Source organism: Ambystoma mexicanum, chromosome 2q, assembly GCF_040938575.1.
Source record: "Ambystoma mexicanum isolate Mex_15411 chromosome 2q, UKY_AmexF1_1, whole genome shotgun sequence".
Lineage (NCBI taxonomy): Eukaryota > Metazoa > Chordata > Amphibia > Caudata > Ambystomatidae > Ambystoma > Ambystoma mexicanum.
The window spans coordinates 1,074,782,550-1,074,805,620 of NC_090924.1; the positions used below are offsets into that span (position 1 = coordinate 1,074,782,550).

Below are 23,071 nucleotides of genomic sequence, written 5' to 3' on the forward strand. Positions count from 1 at the left end.
AGTCGGCCCAGATCCTCTCCCGTCCTTCCTTGCTGGCGCGGGACGATCCAAAGAGGGCATCATACTGCCCCAGGACATGCTCCACCAGGACACCAACTTCGGTGGCAGTGAAGCTGGTGCCCCTCTGCCCCTCTGGCCTGGGGTTGCCACTGGTGCCAGATGTGGAAGTGCCCGACATGGCAACCCCAGAGGCAGGTGTGGGTGGGCAACTGGGTCCTGGGGCTGGGCTGTGGAGCGATGTAATCCCAGTTGGGAGTCTTCAGTTCCAGCAGGGGGGGACACAGCAACTGGACCCCTGCAGATGGCTGATGTGCAGGCACCAAATGGCAGGGCACGGTGGCAGCAGGCAGGCAGGCAGGCAGGCAGCAGCAGATAGCACGTGGGAGGCTGCTCGGGGCACTGGGGGGCAGTAACTCGGCCTTCTGGGCAGGAGCGTGGTGTTCCGTGTGTTTTCGGGTGGCCAGCTTGATACGGAGTGATTTGGCACGTGAAAATCCTGCACGTCAGCGTGAAATCCGAGGAAAGGCCCTTAGCGCGTAAGCGCGTCAGCACGCATACGCGATTCTATTGGACCAGAGTCCCTCAGCGCGTAAGCGCGTCTGACGTGACCCGCACGGGCGTTCCCCACTCAGCACGTGATGACGGAACACACGTGGAAATACTGCACGTCAGAGTGTCATCGCGTGATTGGCCTATGTACGTGTATTTAATGGGTGCGCGGCCACTTACACACGCAAGTACGTCAGCGAACCTGTATCCCGTGGTGCGTGTGAATTTCCACACGCTATTGGACTGGGAACTGGATTCCAGGGGTGCGCGGGTCACACGCTGTATCCCGTGGTGCGTGTGAATTTCCACACGCTATTGGACTGGGAACTGGATTCCAGGGGTGCGCGGGTCACACGCTGTATCCCGTGGTGCGTGTGAATTTCCACACGCTATTGGACTGGGAACTGGATTCCAGGGGTGCGCGGGTCACACGCTGTATCCCGTGGTGCGTGTGAATTTCCACACGCTATTGGACTGGGAACTGGATTCCAGGGGTGCGCGGGTCACACGCTGTATCCCGTGGTGCGTGTGAATTTCCACACGCTATTGGACTGGGAACTGGATTCCAGGGGTGCGCGGGTCACACGCTCGCCTAGAACACGCGCAAAGCATAAAATTGCGGACTTTAACAATTACAAGCTCAGACGCCAGGATGAACATACCGTTCCTAGCAGCAGTGGCAGTGGGCTACCAAAGGAGGAGGAGGAGGATAGTCAGGGCCAGAATATTCACACCCAGAACCAGCCTTTTCGGGATGCCTGATGACCAGGTGTATGGGAGGTACAGGTTTCCACCACACATCATACTGGACCTGGTGAGTGAGTGGGAGGATGACCTCACATCACCCACCCTGTGCTCCCAAGCACTCAGCCCCCTGGAGAAGGTCCTCAATGTACTGCACTTCTTAGCCACTGGATCATTTCAGCGGACAAGTGCCATAGTGGGTGGGGTGTCACAGGCCACCCAGTCACGCTGCCTACACCAGGTCTTGAACATCATGACTGCACGCCCATCAGTCCGCAGGCACATATACCTGCCCAGGACACCTGCAGAAAGGCATGCTGCCGCCCTGGATTTTTACGCAGTGGCACGATTCCCCAAAGTGCTAGGTGCCATCGACTGCACCCATGTGGCTCTACGTCCCCCCAGGGCATCTGAGCACATCTATAGGAACCGCAAGCACTGGCATTCCATCAACGTGCAGGTAGCATGTAATGCCAAGGGAATCATCACCTCAGTATATGCCAACTATCCCGGCTCCACCCACGACAGCTTCATTTACCGAATGTCCACCCTAAGCCGGGACCTAGAAGCTGGGCGGCATGGCGATACATGGCTGCTTGGTGAGTATGTATGCCACTGCACATGCATGCATGTTGGATACTGAGCAAGGTCACAACCTCACCAATGATACCAATCCCCACCTCCACAGGGGACAGTGCCTACCCTCTCAGCCCCCACATGATGACGCCAATTCGGAACCCCACCACGCCACCCCAGGTAAGATATAACACAGCCCACATTACAACCAGGGGCATAGTGGAGCGCACATTCGGAGTGCTAAAGTCACGCTTTCGCTCCCTTGACCGTTCTGGCGGGCAGCTGTTATACGCTCCCCCAGTAGTGTGCAGGATCATAGTGGCAGCATGTGTCCTGCACAACGTTGCAACACGCCGGGGCCTGGCCGTGGACATGGTGGTGGCCCCACATCCCCAACCACATGCACAGCCGCTGCGCATGGGAGGGGAAAGGGCACGGGGGGAGGCAGCCCGTACACAGCTAGTGGCTAATTACTTCACATAGAAATCACACCCCTGTGGAGTGCACACTGCCCTGGCACATTCCATCTGACAATCAATGATGACTCAACCTGACACTGATCATGAATGTCTGGAGAATGAACCGGGAATACCATGTCAGCCTGAGATTGTTCACCTGGAAGTGTCACAATGTGTGCATCCCTACCCACACAGACACCACCAATGCAGTTTTGTGAAGTTACACATTCAAGCAGCTAAAATGAATACCCACTTGCAAAATGCAACAAGAGGACAGTGCCATGTCAGCCAACCCAACACAAGCACTGCCACACGACACACCGTGCCATGTCATGCTAATTGCAGGTAAACAAAGTAATCCCCACAACATGACATCACTCTCACTATGTACAGTGGCACTATTAGAAACCTGCAACACCTGATATGCTCACAGCAATGCCGGACCAACAACATACTTGAGCACGTAGTACCATTAACATGACATCACAAATGTTACATATTAGTAGTCTCACCACCTGGAAATGCCTGCACTCCCACCACTACCAACTGTGCAGTGTTGGCGCCATGTAGAGTTGTAGGTGCACTGCTGCCAACATGGTCCCCATCTCCAGACTAGAGGTCCTTGTGTGGACTTGAGGAAGGGACCTGCAAATTGGAAGGTAGACACAGAAGAAGAGTTACACATCAATGCAACATGCAGTGTACAACACAACAGCAATATGCACTATGAATGTATACACAGTATTGACTACAGACTGGCCACACAGCTCATGGGAGTCCAGCGTCACTGTGTAATTCACTGTCACTTGGGCACACCCTTTGCAAGCCCATGGAAACGGGAAGCAGGAGGGGTGTGTGTGACTCAAACCCAAGCATCTGAACCAAATACATTACAAGCCTGCATGTGCCCAGCCACAATGCAGCGTATGCCCACAGGAACCACGGAAGCCAACAGATCGAAGCCAACAGATCGAAGCCAACACATCGAAGCCAACACATCGGAGCCAACACATCGAAGCCAACACATCGAAGCCAACAGATCGGAGCCAACACATCGGAGCCAACACATCGAAGCCAACAGATCGGAGCCAACAGATCGGAGCCAACAGATCGAAGCCAACAGATCGAAGCCAACAGATCGTCCCAAAAAAATTGGGAATAAAAGAAATCAAAATAAAAATAAAAATAAGAAACAATCAAAAATGGCCATTGATGGGCCCGGGGGGGTTGGGGAGGCCACCCAGGAGGTCCGAGGACAGGATGCACACCAGAACCCACCTGCGTGGATCCTGGGAAGATAAAACACCTCCATGGGCTCATGGCCCACACGGCTACCCTATTGTGGGAGTATCACTGCTGTCGCTATTATCACCCTGTGCAGCTGCATCCGGAGGTGGTTGCACTATGGGAGGCAGCCCACGCAAGGCCCTAGTCTGCTCCTCCATGGCTGCAAGCATGCGGGTGTGGTAGGTCTGGTTCTGGAGGATGAGTGTGCGGAGGTCCCCATGCAACAACTCACGGGATGCCCCGACCTCCGCCCTCGTTGCCTGCATCTCAGCTGAGAGCGTACGGGTGAGACGCTCCAGCTGCTGTTCTGTCCTTTGGTGTGTTGAAGCCTCAAGCTCAACAAGAGTCGTCCTGAGGTGTAGGAGCTCCTGCCTCAGGGCTTCCCTGTGGCCCTGGGACTCAATGGAGATGGCCTCCTGCAGAGTCGCCAGTGCCGCCCACCTGTCCCTGTTGGACCCCAACATGTCCTCCCTGTGTGACTGGCAGATGGAGTCGGTTGCCTGCTCTAGTCGCTCCATCAGCCTTTCTGGGGGGACAATGGAAGTGGCCACCCTATCCATGGCCTGAGCCATCATCTCGGATGATGCAGCCTGTTGGGTAGCCATACCGTAAATGGATTGCTCCCATGCGGTATTGCCGGGTGGCGTACGGCCACCACGTCGGCGGGCACCACACCTGTCTGGGGCAAGGCGAACTGCGCCTTGCTGTGCCGGCACTGCCTGAGGCTGCCGGACTGCATTCCCCCTCTGATCTGCTGGCCCAGGAACAGGATCAGATGTCGCGGAGTGTGACCCTGCATCCGTAACCACCGAAGGCGTAGCTGCCAACACTGACATCCCCATGGAGGGTACTGACCCTGGTGCAGGTGGGTGAGACAGAACAGAATCCCTCCCTGGAACACTCACCTGCGACGGCACGTAGGTCTCATCCGAATCAACACCTGAGTACAGCTCGGGGGAGGTGCAGCCAGAGACACCCCTTGAGAGCACGACCTGCAGCACTTGTGGGTTCTCCCCCACCACCACACCACGTCCCTCACTGGTGGTTGGTCGGCCCTGGGACACCTCCTGGGTCTGCACCATCTCCACAACCCCAGCAGTATCAGGTGCGTCTTCCCCTGCAAAGACATGAAAACAAAGAAATGGAAACAGGCATTAGCACCATGGCACACATTGAGGGCTGAGAAGCAAGAGAACCAGTACTTGATTGACACATGTCCCACATGACTAAAACCCTCCCATGCATGCACCCTCACTGCGTATGAAGTGCAGGCAAATGGCACACACTGATGACACCAAGATGGAAGATGAACAAATTTACTGCATGCTGCCTGGCAGTGGCATCACACATTGGCCTGTGATTGGCAGGTGAGACACACATGCCATCACACAGATGGCATGTACCATTGCTATTGAGTGAAGATGGAGAGGAGGGCAGCACCTATTCATTCAGTCCAGTTCCCGCATGTAATAGCTTTTCTAATTCTAACAGGTCAGATTTTTCACCTGGAGCTGCCAGTCTGAAATGGTCAAATTGCACAGGGACATGTGTGTACAAATGATATCCAGGTAACAAAGTCACTCCACTTTACCATACCCATGTCAGACATGTGACTAGTGGACAGCGACATGCCTAGTGAAAGTGGTGGAATGCAAACAAACAGACTGAATGAACAGTGAAAAAGAAGCAAATATGTTGTGTCAAGGTGACACTTCAAGGGCAACTGGCGTGCAGTTGTGCTAGATGTCTACTGTTGGCAGAAGGGATACTGCTATGGCTAAATGCAGCTGCGCAGGAAGGATTGCATGAAGCACATGGCTGACCCATACGACTCAGGCGCACACACTCTCACCTGGCATCCGAACAGAAGCCCTCACACACACACCATGCACATGGATGACACACACATGCATGTGCACTCACCGGACAATGCCTCGTAATCAGCCAGATCTCCCACGCCTTGGATCTGTTCCTCCGTGACGTAGGTCCCAGCGACTGACTCATGTGGAGTGAGTTCCATGTCTACTACTGGAGACCCACCTCCAGTCACTAGAGTTGCGGCATGACTTGAGGCCAGCTTACTCTTTGCCCTGCGCTTTAGGTCATTCCAGCGCTTATAGCAATCATTGGCTGTGCGCCTCACGATTCCAAGGGCACTTACGATGTCCGCAACGGTCTGCCAGTGTGCCTGGCGTTGTGCAGGTGTGGTCTTGGATCCTGCAACAATGACCATCTCGTTGTCATGTCCGGACACATACTCGACAAGTGCATTCAGTTCGTCATCCGTGAAGCTGGGCTTCCTGGACGGGCCGGACTGTGTAGCCGTGTCTGGGGCATCAGCCTGTGCCGGACGAGCACTCTTCCTCTTCCGCTTGGAAGGTGGTGGTGATCCTGAGTGTCCTGCGCCGCTCTGGACACTAGGGGCAGGAGCCCTGGTGGACTCTGTATCAGGAGTGTGGGATTGCACACTCAGCATGGGAGTTGGTGCAGGCATTGGCTCTAGTGTGATGGTGTCAGGGGGAATGTCAGCAGCATGGACTAGGACCGACACTGTCCTGGCTGGGTGTGTGAGGGCTGGGGTGGATGGAGCCGCAGCTGCCCCTGCAGCCTCTCCGCCCTGCCTCCTTGGTGCAGCAGATGACCTTGCTGCCCCAGATCCACGTGGCATGATGGCATCAACGTGCACCAGCGCACGTGTCGTAGCCCTGCTGACCTGGAAGTCAGCCATGGAGTCAGCCAGGTCTGGTGCCACAATGGGCTGGTCCAACAAGGGCTGAGCATGGATGGTGTCAGCCACTTCAGCCTCAACGGGAGGGGGGGAGGGGGGGGACGGGGGGGGGGTGATGGGTGCCCTTGACTGGTCCTCCACACATGGGGGGACAGGCTCACCCTGCAAGTTACGACCACGTCCCCTACCGGATCCACCACGGCCACCACATGTGGCTCTTCCACCTTTGCCACCCTTACGGAATCCTCGCCTCCCAGCCATGGCACTGATGTTAATGTGCGTATGGGAGTGGATGTAGACTATTGTCCTGGGCAATTGGGGGTCAAAGGGGTTGGGTACCAGATGGTAATTGTACCCTAGTGCTCTAGCAAGGCTGAATGTAACCCCTAGGGAAAGATGACGGGTCACGCAACGCACAGGAGGCCCAAAAAAGGGAGATGACGTGCACGCAACCCCTCCTAGACCACGTGTGCAGAAAGAAAAACCTGCACTACGCTGTGGCACCCAGAAACACAAGAATGAACGTATGCGTGTCACACGCAGCCTAGAATGACCTCTGAAGGGGTAGGCTACACACAGGGCAAGCACAGATGTTAGATACGTGCGTGACTCACCGTCTGCCTGGTAAACGAGCGTGTAAAAGGAGCACGTTTGGTTGGCAACACCCCCGCCAAAAGAAGATTTGTACGCTGTCTGATGAGACAGGACAACAGTAGAAGGGAACACTGTTTGAGGGAACAGGCCCAGGTAAACCAGTAAAAGAGAAAAAAGAGAAAAAGCTGTCAGAGGTAACAGGGAATACGAACTAGAAACGCCGTGAAGTAAATCGCGTGTGAAACGACAAGAAGTACAGAATTCACCCACTCGCTCTCCACGAAAAGCACGTACAAGGAAAACGTGTTCTACACGTACCTTTTATACAGGCCCACACGTCCAGCGTCACTTACGCGGCGTGTACGCGCTAGGGCCATTTCCACCTATTACATGCTTTGTCACTTCTGCGTGTAGGGCTATTTCCACCAATTACACGCTTTGTCACTTCTGCGTGTAGGGCCATTTCCACCAATCACACGCTTTGTCACTTCTGCGTGTAGGGCCATTTCCACCAATCACACGCGATTACACTCTGACGTGCAGTCTTTCCACGTGTGCTCTGTCATCACGTGCTGTGTGGGAAACACCTGTGCGGGTCACGTCACAGAAGCGCTTACGCGCTGAGGGCCTTTCCTCAGTTTTCACGCTGACGTGCAGGATTTTCACGTGCAAAATCACTCCGTACCAAGCTGGCCACGCGTACGCACACGGAATACCACGCTCCTGCCCGGAAGGCCGAACTACTGCCCCCCAGAGCCCGAGCACGCTCCCACCTGCTGCTGCCTGACTGCCTGCTGCCCCTGCACTGCTGGGGGGTGGGGGTGATAGGGGACATGAGTGGGGGCCTGGTGGAGGCTGCCCCTGCACTGCTGGGGGGTGGGGGTGGTGGGAGACATGAGTGGGGGCCTGGTGGAGGCTGCCCCTGGTGGCTGGGGGGTGGGGGTGCAGGGGGACATGAGCAGGTGTGCAGGGTAGTCCCCTGTTTTGTGGGCTGCCTGCAGGGGAGCGTTCAGGGTGTACAGGGAACACCTGTGAGGACCCACCCAGCCTAATCGCGTGTGTAACTTCCCACGCACCCCTGTAATACACGTACCAAGCCAAATCGCGTGTGGGAATTCCCGCGCATACCTGAAATACACGTACCCTGCTGAAGTCGCGTGTAAAACTTCCCGCGCACCCCTGAAATGCATGCGCCCAGACTATTCGCGTGTGGAACTTCCCGCGCACCCCTGAAATACACGCGCCCAGGCTATTCGCGAGTGGGACTTCCCGCGCACCCCTGAAATACACGTAGCACGCTGGGAGACATGAGTGGGGGCCTGGTGGAGGGTGCCCCTGCACTGCTGGGGGGTGGGAAGGGTGGTAGACATGGGTGGGGGCCTGGTGGAGGCTTCCCCTGGTGGCTGGGGGGTGGGGGTGCAGGGGGACATGGGTGGGCGCCTGGTGGAGGCTTCCCCTGGTGGCTGGGGGGTGGGGGTGGGGTGGTAGACATGAGTGGGGGCCTGGTGGAGGCGGCCCCTGGTGGCTGGGGGGTGGGGGTGATAGGGGACATGAGTGGGGGCCTGGTGGAGGGTGCCCCTGCACTGCTGGGGGGTGGGGGTGGGGTGGTAGACATGAGTGGGGGCCTGGTGGAGGCTGCCCCTGGTGGCTGGGGGGTGGGGGTGGTGGTAGACATGGGTGGGGGCCTGGTGGAGGCTGCCCCTGGTGGCTGGGGGGTGGGGGTGCAGGGGGACATGAGCAGGTGTGCAGGGTAGTCCCCTGTTTTGTGGGCTGCCTGCAGGGGAGCGTGGAGGGTGTACAGGGAACACCTGTGAGGACCCACCCAGCCTAATCGCGTGTGTAACTTCCCACGCACCCCTGTAATACACGTACCAAGCCAAATCGCGTGTGAGAATTCCCGCGCATACCTGAAATACACGTACCCTGCTGAAGTCGCGTGTTAAACTTCCCGCGCACCCCTGAAATGCATGCGCCCAGACTATTCGCGTGTGGAACTTCCCGCGCACCCCTGAAATACATACGCCCAGGCTATTCGCGAGTGGGACTTCCCGCGCACCCCTGAAATACACGTAGCACGCTGGGAGACATGAGTGGGGGCCTGGTGGAGGGTGCCCCTGCACTGCTGGGGGGTGGGAAGGGTGGTAGACATGGGTGGGGGCCTGGTGGAGGCTTCCCCTGGTGGCTGGGGGGTGGGGGTGCAGGGGGACATGGGTGGGCGCCTGGTGGAGGCTTCCCCTGGTGGCTGGGGGGTGGGGGTGGGGTGGTAGACATGAGTGGGGGCCTGGTGGAGGCTGCCCCTGGTGGCTGGGGGGTGGGGGTGATAGGGGACATGAGTGGGGGCCTGGTGGAGGGTGCCCCTGCACTGCTGGGGGGTGGGGGTGGGGTGGTAGACATGGGTGGGGGCCTGGTGGAGGCTGCCCCTGGTGGCTGGGGGGTGGGGGGGTGGTAGACATGGGTGGGGGCCTGGTGGAGGCTGCCCCTGGTGGCTGGGGGGTGGGGGTGGTGGTAGACATGAGCAGGTGTGCAGGGTAGTCCCCTGTTTTGTGGGCTGCCTGCAGGGGCCGTGGAGGGTGTACAGGGAACACCTGTGAGGACCCACCCAGCCTAATCGCGTGTGTAACTTCCCACGCACCCCTGTAATACACGTACCCAGCCAAATCGCGTGTGATAATTCCCGCGCACCCCTGTAATACACGTACCTGGCCAAATCGCGTGTGATAATTCCAGCGCACCCCTGTAATACACGTACCCAGCCAAATCACGTGTAAAACTTCCTGTGTACCCCTGTAATACACCTACCCAGCCAAATCGCGTGTGATAATTCCCGCGTACCCCTGTAATACACGTGCCCTGGCTAATCGCGTGTTAAACTTCCCGCGTACCCCTGTAATACACGTACCCTGGCTAATCGCGTGTAAAACTTCACGCGTACCCCTCTAATACACGTACCCTGGCCAATCGCGTGTTAAACTTCCCGCGTACCCCTGTAATACACGTACCCTGGCTAATCACGTGTAAAACTTCCCGCGTACCCCTGATATGAACGTTACCCGCTTTGCGTTCCTTGTTTGGCAGCCCTGTAAACTGGTCCAGGGTTAGCGCAGCCCTTTGCGATGATTTAGCGATTTTGATGGCTTTTCCTTGCGCGAGGGCGTTCTTGGGGGCGTTACTGGCGCTGCTGCAGGGTCGCTGCGATACTCTGCGCCACGGCTGGTTTGGGAGCCTAAAATCCATGAATACGCTGTGCGCGGAAATCGGTTTTAGCGCACGTGCCTGGCGCAGACAATCGCACGCGGACACTCTGCGCCAGCCGCTTGCGACACTTTTCTGCGAAATTCTATGAATTACCCTGACAGTGTTGTATCCCATATTGCACTCTACCAATGCCAATGGAAAATGTACTGGTTCATAAGAGGGGGATAAGCAGGAAAGATCCACATCATGCAGCATATTAACTGACCCTCAACCAACATAGTAAAGTGGAGTTTTTTATCCCTCAGGGCACTGGAACATTCTTGGCCTTTGGGAACACATTCTTCCTCCTTCTAAGGTCTTTTCCCTTTTAGGATGTGCATCTCATGTCCCAAAACCAGTCTATCACCGAACTTGAGCTATGTGTGGCATGTACCACCGATGTGTTCACCTCCAATTAGAGAATGATGCCATGAACAGATCTGGCCTTGGCAATCACTGTGTTCATACAGGAACAAGCAGTTATGGTGGTACTTGAATCTATCCCCCAATTTTTAGAACTATACAGGACATCCGCAAAAAGTTACATCATGCAAAGGAACTACCTTTTTCTGTTTAAAGCGCCACCATGCTATAGAAGTGAGCCCCCTTGAGATTGTTAATTCATACTGCACAGGAAGGTTATTGTTGTCTCGTTGGGATGTAACACTTTGTTGGAATACTGTAGCTCTTGGCCGGCTCTCTGGTATTAACGAATGGGGGAGCTTAAGGATAGCAACAATTTCACTGATCATGCTGTGATGAATCAACTTCCGGGGCACCAGTGGTCCAGGGATGAATATCGGTTTTTAAACCATCAATCAGCCCCACACCTATAGTACCCCAGAAGGGATATGAACAGATTGGAAACACAAGCAAATTATAAACACAGAGGACAGCCAGTTTCACAAAGGAAAGGGATGCACTCTGGATACTGACAGGAGGGTAGTTGGTGAAGCAATCAGTCTTAACTGTTCAAGGTTATTTGGTTTCCGCACCAAGGGAAAAATGGGTTGTAAATGTCACTAGGGGCCTTTGTAGAAGTAACAGTGGGACAGAACTACAATGTACCTGGTGCTTGAGATAATCTTGATGCTTAACAGTGTCAATTCGGTTCCAGGACACTTTGCAGCCCCTGCGACAGAGTTCAAGATGGTAGACAGCTGCGGGTATCAGGTGACAGGCAGTTCAGCATTCGAGGCTGGATGGATGGCTATAGGCTGGCCTACACGGTGGCTCAGGGTCAAGAGTCGTTGTCTTTGTGCTGGTTGGCAGATCTGGAACTGGTCGAGGTGTCTCAGATGGCTTTAGTGACTGCAGCGTGAAAATAGTCAGTGGTTCAGCTGATCACGGTTCGAGGGCTCAACTGCCCCAAAAATGTCCTTTAAAGATGGTCGCTGGTTGATGCTTGTTGTGGCGCTTTGTCCTTTGGTTGGAGACTCTCTGGCACTTCCCACCTCAGAAGCTTGCGGGCAGAACCTAGCAGGGCATGTTGTATGCTGGCTGGGTACCAGTTCTGCAGCTGCTGGATGGGTCCTCTGAATTTGGTATCTCCCTCTGTTCCCTGGGAGATGTTTAGGGGAGGGCTCTTGCTTCCCTCTTGGAAATCCTGGTCTTCCTTCACTGGCGGAAGCTGAAAGGCAGACTGTACCATCAGCCAGGGTCCTAATGAGTCCTTCTTACTCCTTTCAAAGTGACCGGATGATCTGCCAAAAGAGGGGCTCAACCCTCTTTTAAAGCCAAATGGGCCCCAGTGATTGGTGCAGGCTTTGCCTACCTTGATGAACCAATTCTGGGTCTCCACTAAAAATCTTCTGTTATGGGTGAGGTCATAACCAGAGTGCTTTGCAACTGGAAAGGTAATGGTTGACAACATGTACTACTAAGTCCCATCCATCTTCCTGTCTGTTGTGGATCAAAGTTTATCTCTGGTTATTTGAGCTCTCTGTGGCTCCTGATCAAAGTGCAGGTCTCCCTTGCGGTTTGTGACCAGAACAGACTTCCTGTCTACATCAATTCACATACATCTTCCCTCTGAAATGGGGTCCACCTGCAGGGTTTGCCCACTGTAAGCATTTGTCCCAGACATGACATTCACTGCCCTTCATACAGAGGGGTGGGAGCTAGCTTCATGTTGACACATTACATATCGAAGAGGTGTTGGTTTCTTGTCCCCTTTTGTCATTTCTGTGACCAGTTGTCTCGCAGTCCTGTTTCAATTAACTCTCATTAGCATGCGCTGCCACCAGCAGAACTTTGATCAATAGACAGGGCAGATCAATGGAGCCTTAGATATTTAATTAGGCTGGCCATGGCAGAAGGAAGGTGTTGCCTTTTCCCTTCCCGTGGCTGTCACATTCCAGCTGAACATGACAGGGGGACTGCACCTGTAGGCTGTGTCCACCCAGAGTACACATGATTATGTGTTTGTTGTGCAGTGAACATAGCAACATGTGTGTGGTTTAGCCCCACACATTTTCCAGAGGTTAATATCCCAACATTCCATTTCATTACATAATTTCAAAAAAGCCCAGGCGAGCGCACACTCCCCGTGCGGATGGTCGAATTCCTCACACATGTGCTGGCACTCATCCAGCAACAGTGATCGGGGAGGGAGGGTTCTTCAAGAAGGTCAACCTAAAGATGGAGACAGTGTTGGGCAGAAGAAAAGGACAAGGGAATTGGTCATCTGAAGAGGCACAGTTTTGGTGCCTGAATTGTAGCAGCAAGTTGCAGGAGTTGAGTGCATCCCAAAATATGTTTGTGTGAAAAATATTTTGAATTAAAAAACTCAACTGATCCCAATGAAATAATGCATGACTTGTGTGTGCTGATGTTAGAAAAGCAAAGGAAATGGGCTTTTGTGAATCTAGACAAGGTCTTCTTTAGAGATTATATTATTGGACACAGCCAATTTCACTGCTAGAATTGTTTGAATAAACAAAGCTCAGCTGATGACCTTGAAACACTGTTTGACATGAATTAAGCAGCCTGGTGCTGGGGGTTTCAGAAAATCCATAGGAGGCACCTCTATTGTAAATGGTTCTAGGTCAGTGTTGGCTGGTTATTTCCTTGCTTGTGATAATTGCTATAATTTTCCCTCAATTCTTGGGAGTGGCCGAACATAGCAAGCATACCGAAAAACAAAGATCAAAGAGGGCAAGGGGACATTCCCCCCAAGAAAATGTTTTAAATAATGTGATAAAATTGTGCTTTTCACAGCACCATTCTTGAGAAAAAATAGGTAAAAAGCTGTACAGTTTACAATAATTTATTTAGGGTAATACATGAACAAACTCCAGTAGCTCAACATCAGGGCACTAACAGTACAAAGGAGCTTTATACAGCCTTTTCATGATGCCTGGGCCCACAATGTATGGCAGCATTGCCACTATGAAACACTTTCCATTATATTGACACAAGATATGCTATTGAAAGGCACATTCTAATGATACCTTAGTCCATAATATATGTCAGCATGGTTTTGTGAAACATTTTTGTCATCCTGCCTGTGCACACATACATGCAAGCATTGCCATTTTAAGATACCTGTTCATGCTGCTTCGGTCAACAAGAAGCATCATCCTGTAAAAGACTCTGCATGCTACCTGTGTCCAAATATTTGGCAGCATTGCTACTGTAAAGCACTTTCATGATTGTTTTCAGAATATGTTACAGCACTGTTACAGTAGGGTGCATGCTCTTGATGCCTCTGTCTCAAATATATGCCAGAATTGCCCTGTAAAACACTGTTTCATGCTGCCCATGCCAAATATATGGTAATGTTGCCGCTGTAAAAGAAATGTTCATGATGCCTCAGTCCACGAGATATGCCAGAATGGCTCTCAAAAAGATGCCATATGTGACCAAATATATTGCTGTATTGAAACACTTTCAATATGGTGCCCACAATATATGCCAGCACTGTCACTCTAAAGAAAATATTCATGATGACTTTGCCCACAAAATATGCCAGTGTAATCTTGTAAAACACTTCTTAATGCATGACAGTATTGCCACTGCAAGATACTTTCATAGTGGTGCCCACAATAGATGCCCACACATTGGCAGAAAAGCACACATTCATGATGCCTTGGATGATACAAGCACATGTATAACCCCAGCATTTACCCCCTCCGCCAGACAAACTCGCTGACACATGATGTGCTCAGACATACACCCACGCACACACGGCAACTCCCTTGTACATGCCAATTCATGTGATTCACAATTCACATACTGTGTTTTTAAGAAAACAAGAACATGTCTACACTTTCTGTCTTCTTTCCTTAACTCCAGGAGCATCCGAAAGCAGATACTGGTGGCTACAGAGGAACACGTGTGGCCTAGAGTTGGAAACTTTAGTTTCCAAGCAGCCTGTCACTCTGTTAAAGAGTGACACCTGCGTGATGGCACTGCTTTGCTCAGCTTCACCTCTCATAGGTATTTGTTTCTCCAATGTGCTTGCCCCCTTTATGTCCAAGTGGTTGGTAGGATGGGCGCACCAGCAGGTGTTTGAAAGGTTCCAAGTGGGGCAGCTGCTGCCTGCCCTCTTTGGCCTCACCACTTGCAGAACCAATACATTCACCGAACAAAATAAACAGCACAAATAAAAACAAAATACATGTTGTGGTGTTGATTCTTAGAAAATAGCATTAGAGCGAAAGATCAAAGCAACAGCTCCAGTTGATTGCACAACTTACCAGGAATTTGATTTCTGAAGACAGCATCATAACCTCTGGCCCACCAACATGATAGGAATGGTGCCATATGATAGGAAATATGTCTGCCTGATCCCATACGGTAGAAATGATGCCATACAATAGGAATGATGCCTGCCTGATCCCATACGATAGGAATGATGCCTGCCTGATGCCATATAATAGGAATCATGCCAGCCTGATGCCATATAATAGGAATCATGCCAGCCTGATGACATACGAAAGGAATGATTCCTGCCTGATCACATATGATAGGAATGATGCCATACTATAGGAATGATGCCAGCCTGATCCCATACGATAGGAATGATACCATACGATTCGAATGATGCCAGCTTGATCCCACATGATAGAAATGATGTCCTACGATGGGAATGATGCCTGCCTGATCCCATACAATAGAAATGATGCCAGCCTGAAGCCATGCGATAGGAATGATGCCATACAATAGGAATGAAGCCAGCCTGATGCCATGCATGCCTGGGAATGAACCCCCCGCCCTTTTGTGGACAAGGTGTGCATCTGCAGGCCATTTGACTCCTTGGAAAGACAAGCGGACAACTAGCGGCAAAATGTAGACAATGGGCCTCATTACAATTGTGCTGGTCCAGAAACAACGGTGCCGGTAAGCCTACGGGTAGCACCGGAAGGGTTGCTGCCAGATCCGTAATGAGCCCAATGTCTCACATGGTTGGTTCAACTGTCTATAAGAGATACATTGGGCCTCATTACGGGTCCAGCGGTAACCCTGCCGGTGCTACCAGCGGCTTGCCTCCGGACCCGTAAAAAATGACGGGCGCCTGACTTCCCGGTCCCACCGGGCTATTCCAAGTCTGCTGTCCAGGAAGTCAGGCATCGGTAATTTTGTTAGTCCCCATTCCCACGGAGTCCATTAGGACTCCGTGGGAATGGGGACACGGGAACAGCAGCACCGTTAAGAACGGTGCCGGTGCTCCCGTGAATACTCTGCAGGCAGGTGCCATCCCACCCGGCAGGTCTGACCCTGGCAGGCGGGGCGGCACCCGCCCGCAGAGTTATAGTGTGCCACCGTTGTTTCCGGACTGGCACAATTGTAATGAGGCCCATTGTTGCAAAAATAGTGCCTTTGTGTGTTGATGAGATGGCCATTTTCGGGTAAAAACAAAAGGGCAATATGTGTAAATGTCCCTTTTTAGGTACAGTATATATGGTAAAAAATGTCCATGTGTGTTTGTGTGCACTTTTTCAAATACTGTTGAATGTCTAGGACCATTTTCTGTAAACAGCCTTTGTAGAAAAAATATCCCTTATGAATAAGGCCTACAGAGCTTTCTAGGTTTCAGCCATGCCAGGCATTCATCTCATAGAAACACTAAATATTTATTTGTACATTAAATGTAATCTTTAAAATCTGATGAATAAGACGGACTGCTTGCCGGGCAGTTATTTCGTTTGACGTTATGAACCGCGCCTTCGCTGAAAGGCTCCACACAGAAAGTGCCAATGAAGATAGCCCAGCCCCGCACGACATGGAGAACGGACGAGAAAGAGGACATGTCTTTTTCCGTAAAACCGCTTCTCTGTCCGGGAAATGGAATGCATAAAGTAAGGGTTGTTTACTTTGGGAAATGTTCACCTAGACAAACCACCGTTTCTGTTTAAAAACGTACCAACATAACGGACGCGTGTCTGTCTCGCGCTCTCTCTTCGTAATGTGTTTTTTATTAAGGTGCTGAAAAGGAACACTCAGATCCGCCCACTCCATTCGAACACGAAGAGAGGTTTCCAATTGTAAATAAAAGTATGCTTTAATCCCATCTGTTCTTAAAGTTGCAGAGGCAATAGCCAGCGTTGGCTAGAGCGGAAATTAAATGCTCTACAACTTTGTATCTATGTATCTAAACGCAAACGAAAGCATAGCTTACAATGAATAAAGTCGTTATTTTCGCAGAACGGAAATATTCCGACATGTGATTTATTCTGCATTCCACAAAATGACGTTTTTTTAATTGAATGTCCATGCAGTTTTTGACGGCACCTTCTAAAGGGTGCCGTGTAAACAGTGGTCGAAGTGTACGAAAAGAAGTAGTGGAACTATGTTCCCTGCTGGCCTGCCCCTGCTTCCCACAAACCCCATTGCCACAACCCCTCCCACAAACAATACACCCCCAAACACTTGCACCTGCAGTTTAAGGGAACGTTCAGTGCAGTGCACTGAAAGTGAAGGTTTGAACTCCTTCCTACACTTTTATTTTAAAACAAAACCATTCCGGAACTGTTTCTTTTTAAAATAAAAGTATAGGAGCTGTACAAGGTCATTTCAAAAAGTATAGGAGCACTGCTCCCGCCTGCTCCCGCTCACTTCGACCACAGCGTGTAAACAGCGGGCTTGCCCTGAGCTCATGTCGTGCTTACTGGGCGTGTCGCGCCCAGTAAGCACGACGCTGATTACTGTGACAGCAAGCGAAGCGAGGACATCGAGAACTTGTCCTGTCACACTCATGCCAACCTCCTGTGTGTCCAACCGCTATGAGACAAAACATGCCCTTCTGGCTTCAACACAAAGCCACACGTGCCGACTTCCTCTGCTCCCCCGCCGTGCAGAACAGCTGAGTCTGGGTTTATAAAAGCAAACATTGTAATCCATTAAAGCTTCTATGCTACCTCTAATGGGGAATTCAATGGGAGAATGTGCTTGTAGTTGACGTTATGACACTCTGACCAGTAAAACTAGTAATGGAATGGTGAATCATTGTAGTAACCATATAGCCAGTGGCGCGTAGATGCAAGGCAGACAACTCATCATCCACCCTTACTGTCCATGCTCCGATCACACGTACTGAGGCAGATGCATTGTTGTTACAGAGTTGTAAAAGATTTAAAAGGCCAGCTGGCATTGTCAAAGCTGCTCATTGTCCCCATAGCTTATGTCTAGGGATAGAATCAAGCGCCTTCTCTAAATCAAGAAAAGCCACATAAAGATTCCCCCCCTCTCACCGTACAATATTTATTTATCAAGGTCGGCAGCACCAGGCAGTGATTTATAGTTGAGTAGCCTGCTCTAAATCCTTCCTGCAGGGGGTTCTATAGTTTCTTAGAGGCTGCCCATTCCTCTACTCTTGTGAGAAGACACTTCACAAATATTTTGGCTGGGATATCAATCAGGCAAATGGGCTTATAACAATTAGGTTCAGCGTGGTCCCCCTTCTTAAAGACTGGCACTACAATGCTCTTTGAGCACCATGTACGGTGCCACACTCCAGACAAAGACACAGCAATAAGCATGTTATGTAGAACCGGGGCCCACCAACCAGAAAATTCCTTGATAACATCAGAGTGAACTTCATCAGGGCCTGCTGCGTTTGGCCACAGTAACATTTCTATTATCGCAATAATTTCTTCAATGCTAAACTACAATGGTTCCAAGTGTGGTCCAAGTCTCTTCATTGACTGAGCTATACTCATGTTCTCTTCCTGAAACAATCTCTGGAAGTGGGATCTTCATTTAACTGTCAATATTGGTCCCGCTTTGATTGCCCCCGGGGCCTCAAAGCCTCTAGCTACCATCTTCCAAAAGGTTTTGCTTTTATTTGTAATCACTGCTTGTTCTAATAAATCCCACTGTTTTACATTGTGTAAAATGTTCTTCCGTTTTAACAGTTTCTTATATTCTCTTTTTAAGGCTGCTCAATGTAACTTTGACCTCTCCTGGTTCAATAAATACAGCTTTAATTTCAATCGGGTAATCAGAGAGGGTTAGGGAGGGGGAAAAGCAGTTGAGTGGAATGAGGAGACCTGGAATGAAGAAAGGGGTCCAATATGTGCCTGTGAGGACGTGGAAGACTTTTTAATTCTGAGCAGTGTTTCCTGTTATTGCAGGAATCGACGAGCCACTACTCTACCACAGGAATTTCTGTTATTGGAAATTATTACTGTGAAATGATCGTGGGAATAAGGAAAAAAAGGTGTAACATCTGCTGTGCCTGCATCTACTGGGCAGGGGGCAATGGGTGTTTAGTAACACATGAATTGTGTGACATGACCAGTGGCTATGACTAGTGGGCCCAAAAGAAAGATATTGGTGCAACACATACAGAGGCCAGGGCCGAATGGCACAGCTAGTGAGAGCTCAAGAAACTATGCAACATGTGCAGCCGTGGCCAATGGCCATGGCTGAAGGCCATATCTAGGGGACTCAAAAGAAAACTATTGGTACAACATGTACAGTGGCCACGGCAGAAGGCCATGGCTGGCTACTGGACCCTGATGAAACTAAAGTATAGTAAAACCCTTGAAATTCAGTGAAAAACCATTTATTAAGAGAGTGATCAAATTTAATGCAACAAACCCGTGAAATACAGCACTCGCATTTCAATGACGTCCACCCTGGAGAAAAAAGGGTGTCACATGGACCAATGATAGTGGGTAATGGACAGGAGTGTGCAAGGGAGAAAAAAAAGATATTGGGGGCAGTGGGAAACCATGGAAAGAGGAGGGGGTCCTTGATGAATGCCTATGAGGACAGGGACTAGTTTTGGATTTTTGAGTGTTATCGGAGGAATACTGGGGGGATACCGTGGGAATGGGTAGTTCAATGCCACTGCCTATGTAGTTTGTTGCCATTATCGGGGTGATATTGAGAGAATCCTGCATAATAGGAAAAGAGTGGAACAAAAGTACTTTTACACCTGTAGTAATCACATCTGGGCTCTTGTGAGTAGGTGGCATCCCTACTCCTCTTTCCATTCATGCACCTATTTTACTGCATATGTGCATTTATAGCAGAGTGTGTAACATTGTTTGGGAAATGCATATTTACTAGATCTGTAGAAAATGTACTGTAGTGGCAGTGGTTGTGTGCAAGTTTAATATGTTGTTCGGGTTATATGAAGAGTTTTTGTTAAGTTATTGGTGGATATATGTGTGACTGTTTCAATGAAGGTAATGAGGGAGTGCTACTAACATAACACAAAAAAGGGTAGAAGGCCTGTTTTGTCCGATGGTGTGCACATATAATCTGGGTTTTTTAACACCCAGGACATCAAAGATGACATTACAAATGTCATTGATGACATCACTGATGACATTAATTTGGATGAAAAGTCCCTACAAGAGGTTGTGTTTATAATGTTGGTACCAAGATGTCAGGGGTGATGGGAAGACCTATCATTAACTATTTAATCTATTAAAGAATGTACTCATCTAAACAAAACATTATATTGGTGTGTTGTTGTTAATACAGGAACCTAATCATACTTACACATAGGCAATGGCTGCAGCATGCACCATAGAAGTGAAATATTTTTGATCTGGTCATTTTGGATAGTAAAATAATGACTGCTAGTTTATCAGAGTTTTGAGCAATGTTAAAAATTGAGTAAATAGCTAACAATGCAAGACTTACTACACACTTTTGTAAGTAAAACAATCCATATGAAGACCCACAATGCATACAAATTAGAGGCAGATATAGTGAAATTAAAGTAAGAAAGAAACATCACCAGAAAATGTCAATAATATTAAAGTTCATCTTCACGTATCCAAACAAATTGTGTGTTTCAGACCTGCTTATTGCCCCATGATTGCACCACGATCTTAGACCAACCCCTAAGGAAAGTACTTTAAGAACATACAACAAGGTTAACTTCTAGATATATAGTACCCTTTGTATGTTCATATTCTCACTGTCAGTGAACAAAAACAGCTGGCCTAGATATGTCAGTGCACAAAAACAAGTGGTCTAAATATGTGATGTCATCAGTGATGTCATCAATAACATTTGTGATGTCCTCTTTGATGTCATCAGTGTTAGTCTTAGCAATGCATGGTGGTAGTGTGAGTTATGATTGCTTAGCTTACCATAACTGGCGAATGTCTGGGGTTTTTCCGGTTTAATTTTAACCATAACCACTGAATTTCATAGGTTTTTATTAGTGTGACTTGACCATAATGTCCCTTTAACACATTGGGGGTCATTACGACCCGGGCGCAAAGGGATACTGGGCACCGGTAATGAAACCGGTGCCGGTAATCCCTTTGCGCCCTATTCCGAGGTCCCTTTGCGGGTCCTTCCCTTATCGCCTGGTTTTAGCAGGCGTTAAGGACAGGACCCGCAAAGGGATACCGGGGTCAATAACAGTACCACAATTTGCGGGGGCTCAAATGGGATTGGGGAATGGCATTTCAAATGGGGACTTACGGTCCCGCAAAGGGCGGAATGGACCGGTAAGTCCCCATACCACCACGTCGATGGCGGTACCGGTATTGGTGCAAGTGGGGGCGCTAATAGCGCCATGACTAGCACCAACCTCGGAATGAGGGCCATTTTCTTCATAAATATATATATATATATATATAATTTTTATTTTAATCCGGTACCAACAATAAATCTACTTCAGATATTTCCACATGTAGCAATGAAGAAGAATGCTTTAGCCATTAAATACCCTTGCCGCAGAGCGTCTATATAGGGCATGAAGTCACACTGTGACATCCAATGTAACCATATACCATTACTATCTACAGATGTAATAGGCCAACATGCACTGGTACAATTTGGAGTTTGGGGTGTATCAACAATAGTGACATCTAAATACTGTTGTTGGCACTGCTAATGATTAGGGGACTGTTAGTAAATTAATTGGGGTCACTCAAAGTCTGGGTTTAAGATTGTTTTTTCGCAAAACAATATATATAATTGTGTGTCTAGTCTGAGGAGGAACACTGTGTAATGTAATATCTGTAGCTCAGGTTGCCTCCTGTGTTTTAAATGAAAGATTGCAAGCAGGCATGAAGGGAATGGGGCCACTTCGAATTGTAGGCGGTAGAACTAGCGTTGCTGGTCTGCAAAGCCCCTTTGACTTGTGGAGTAACTCGCCATTCACCTCTTCTATCGTTGTCTCCCCTACCTCAGGCTGGGCCATGTGAATCATGCTGAAGATCTGGCTTCCCATCTGCTCCAGTGTTTCCCAAAGAACAGACTATCGGCCCATGCAGCCCTGACCCATGACTACTTCAGTGATCTTCCTCCGCGGCTATGGGAGCTGAGCGATAGTGAGTATTACTGCATTCTCACTTGCACTTTTTATTATTCTGACAGTGTTTCCTTCAGCGCTGTGGAATGTGTCTCACCTCAAGGCGAAATGGTTTCCCCACTATCAAATGAAAAGAAAATCAGAAAAGGTGAAGAAAAAGAGAATATACATCAGAGATTTACGATCAGTGTATTTATTCACGCTGAAGTGAATCTTACTTGCAGGGACAAGCGCCACACATCTGGAATGAGAACGCTTTTTCTCTCTAGAATAGCATGTCAGCATGTGTCTCACAAATGAAGCTACAAAAACATTTTAAATGTGTGTTGCGATAAATACATTCCTTTAAATTGTACAAAAAGGTACTCCCCCTATCATACTTTTTCGGTAGCTTAATTCCTGATGTATACATATATATACACATTTATATATGTATTTATTTATTTATTTTGGGCATCATTCTCACTGTTGGCCACATCTTCTCCTAGGAATTTGTATTCTATATTTGTATTTATTTGAAGAAGAGGGATGTCCATTTTTATCAGAAATGACTTATAATAACATGTTTAGTGATAGTGCAAACATTCACACGAAGCGTGCCTTGTAAAATACCATAAAGATGAAAACAAGTACTGAGCCAGTTTATGAGGGTGTACAAAATTAGGGCATATGCCAGAGACAAAACAAAACGAACAAAAAACAAAATGTGTATAATAAAATGGTGACTTACAAAGGTAACATTAACCTAAGGTGGAAAGTGCTTCAAACTAAAGAGGAGAACTAATTAAATATACACAATTATATTATTAAGCATCACTAGTGGGAGTGGTGGAGTCGGGTAGGGAGGGTGGGTGAGAGGTCAGTAGGAGCTCCCTCTCTAGCAAGTAAGTGAAGTTTAAGCCGAGTTTGTAAGAGTTCCACAGTGGGCTGGCTTTCATTGTTAAGGGAAGTGGGTTCCAGTAGAGAAGTGCGAGTAGGGAGAAAGAGCGGACGGGAGAGGAGGCACAGGGAGGGTATGGGAAGATGATGTTAGTCAGAAAAAGGATCAGAGGGAACAAGATAATGAGTAAACTGAGATACAATGAGACAGGTTCCGAGGAGCAAGACCATCAATAGCTTTGTGAACTAGGAGATGGACCTTGTGCATGGAAAGCCAACCAGCATGTTGTC

At 49.6% G+C, this 23,071-nt stretch overlaps 1 protein-coding gene across 5 annotated transcripts in view; it reads left to right on the top strand.

The window, feature by feature from the left end:
* CDK14 (cyclin dependent kinase 14) overlaps positions 1–23,071 on the top strand; it is a 2,372,392-nt gene that overhangs the window by 2,210,818 nt on the left and 138,503 nt on the right. For all 5 annotated transcript variants that reach the window (XM_069648415.1, XM_069648417.1, XM_069648419.1 and 2 more), the window contains one exon: positions 21,781–21,920. In XM_069648415.1, coding sequence (XP_069504516.1) covers positions 21,781–21,920 — 140 coding nt within the window. The remainder of the gene's footprint in view (positions 1–21,780; positions 21,921–23,071) is intronic.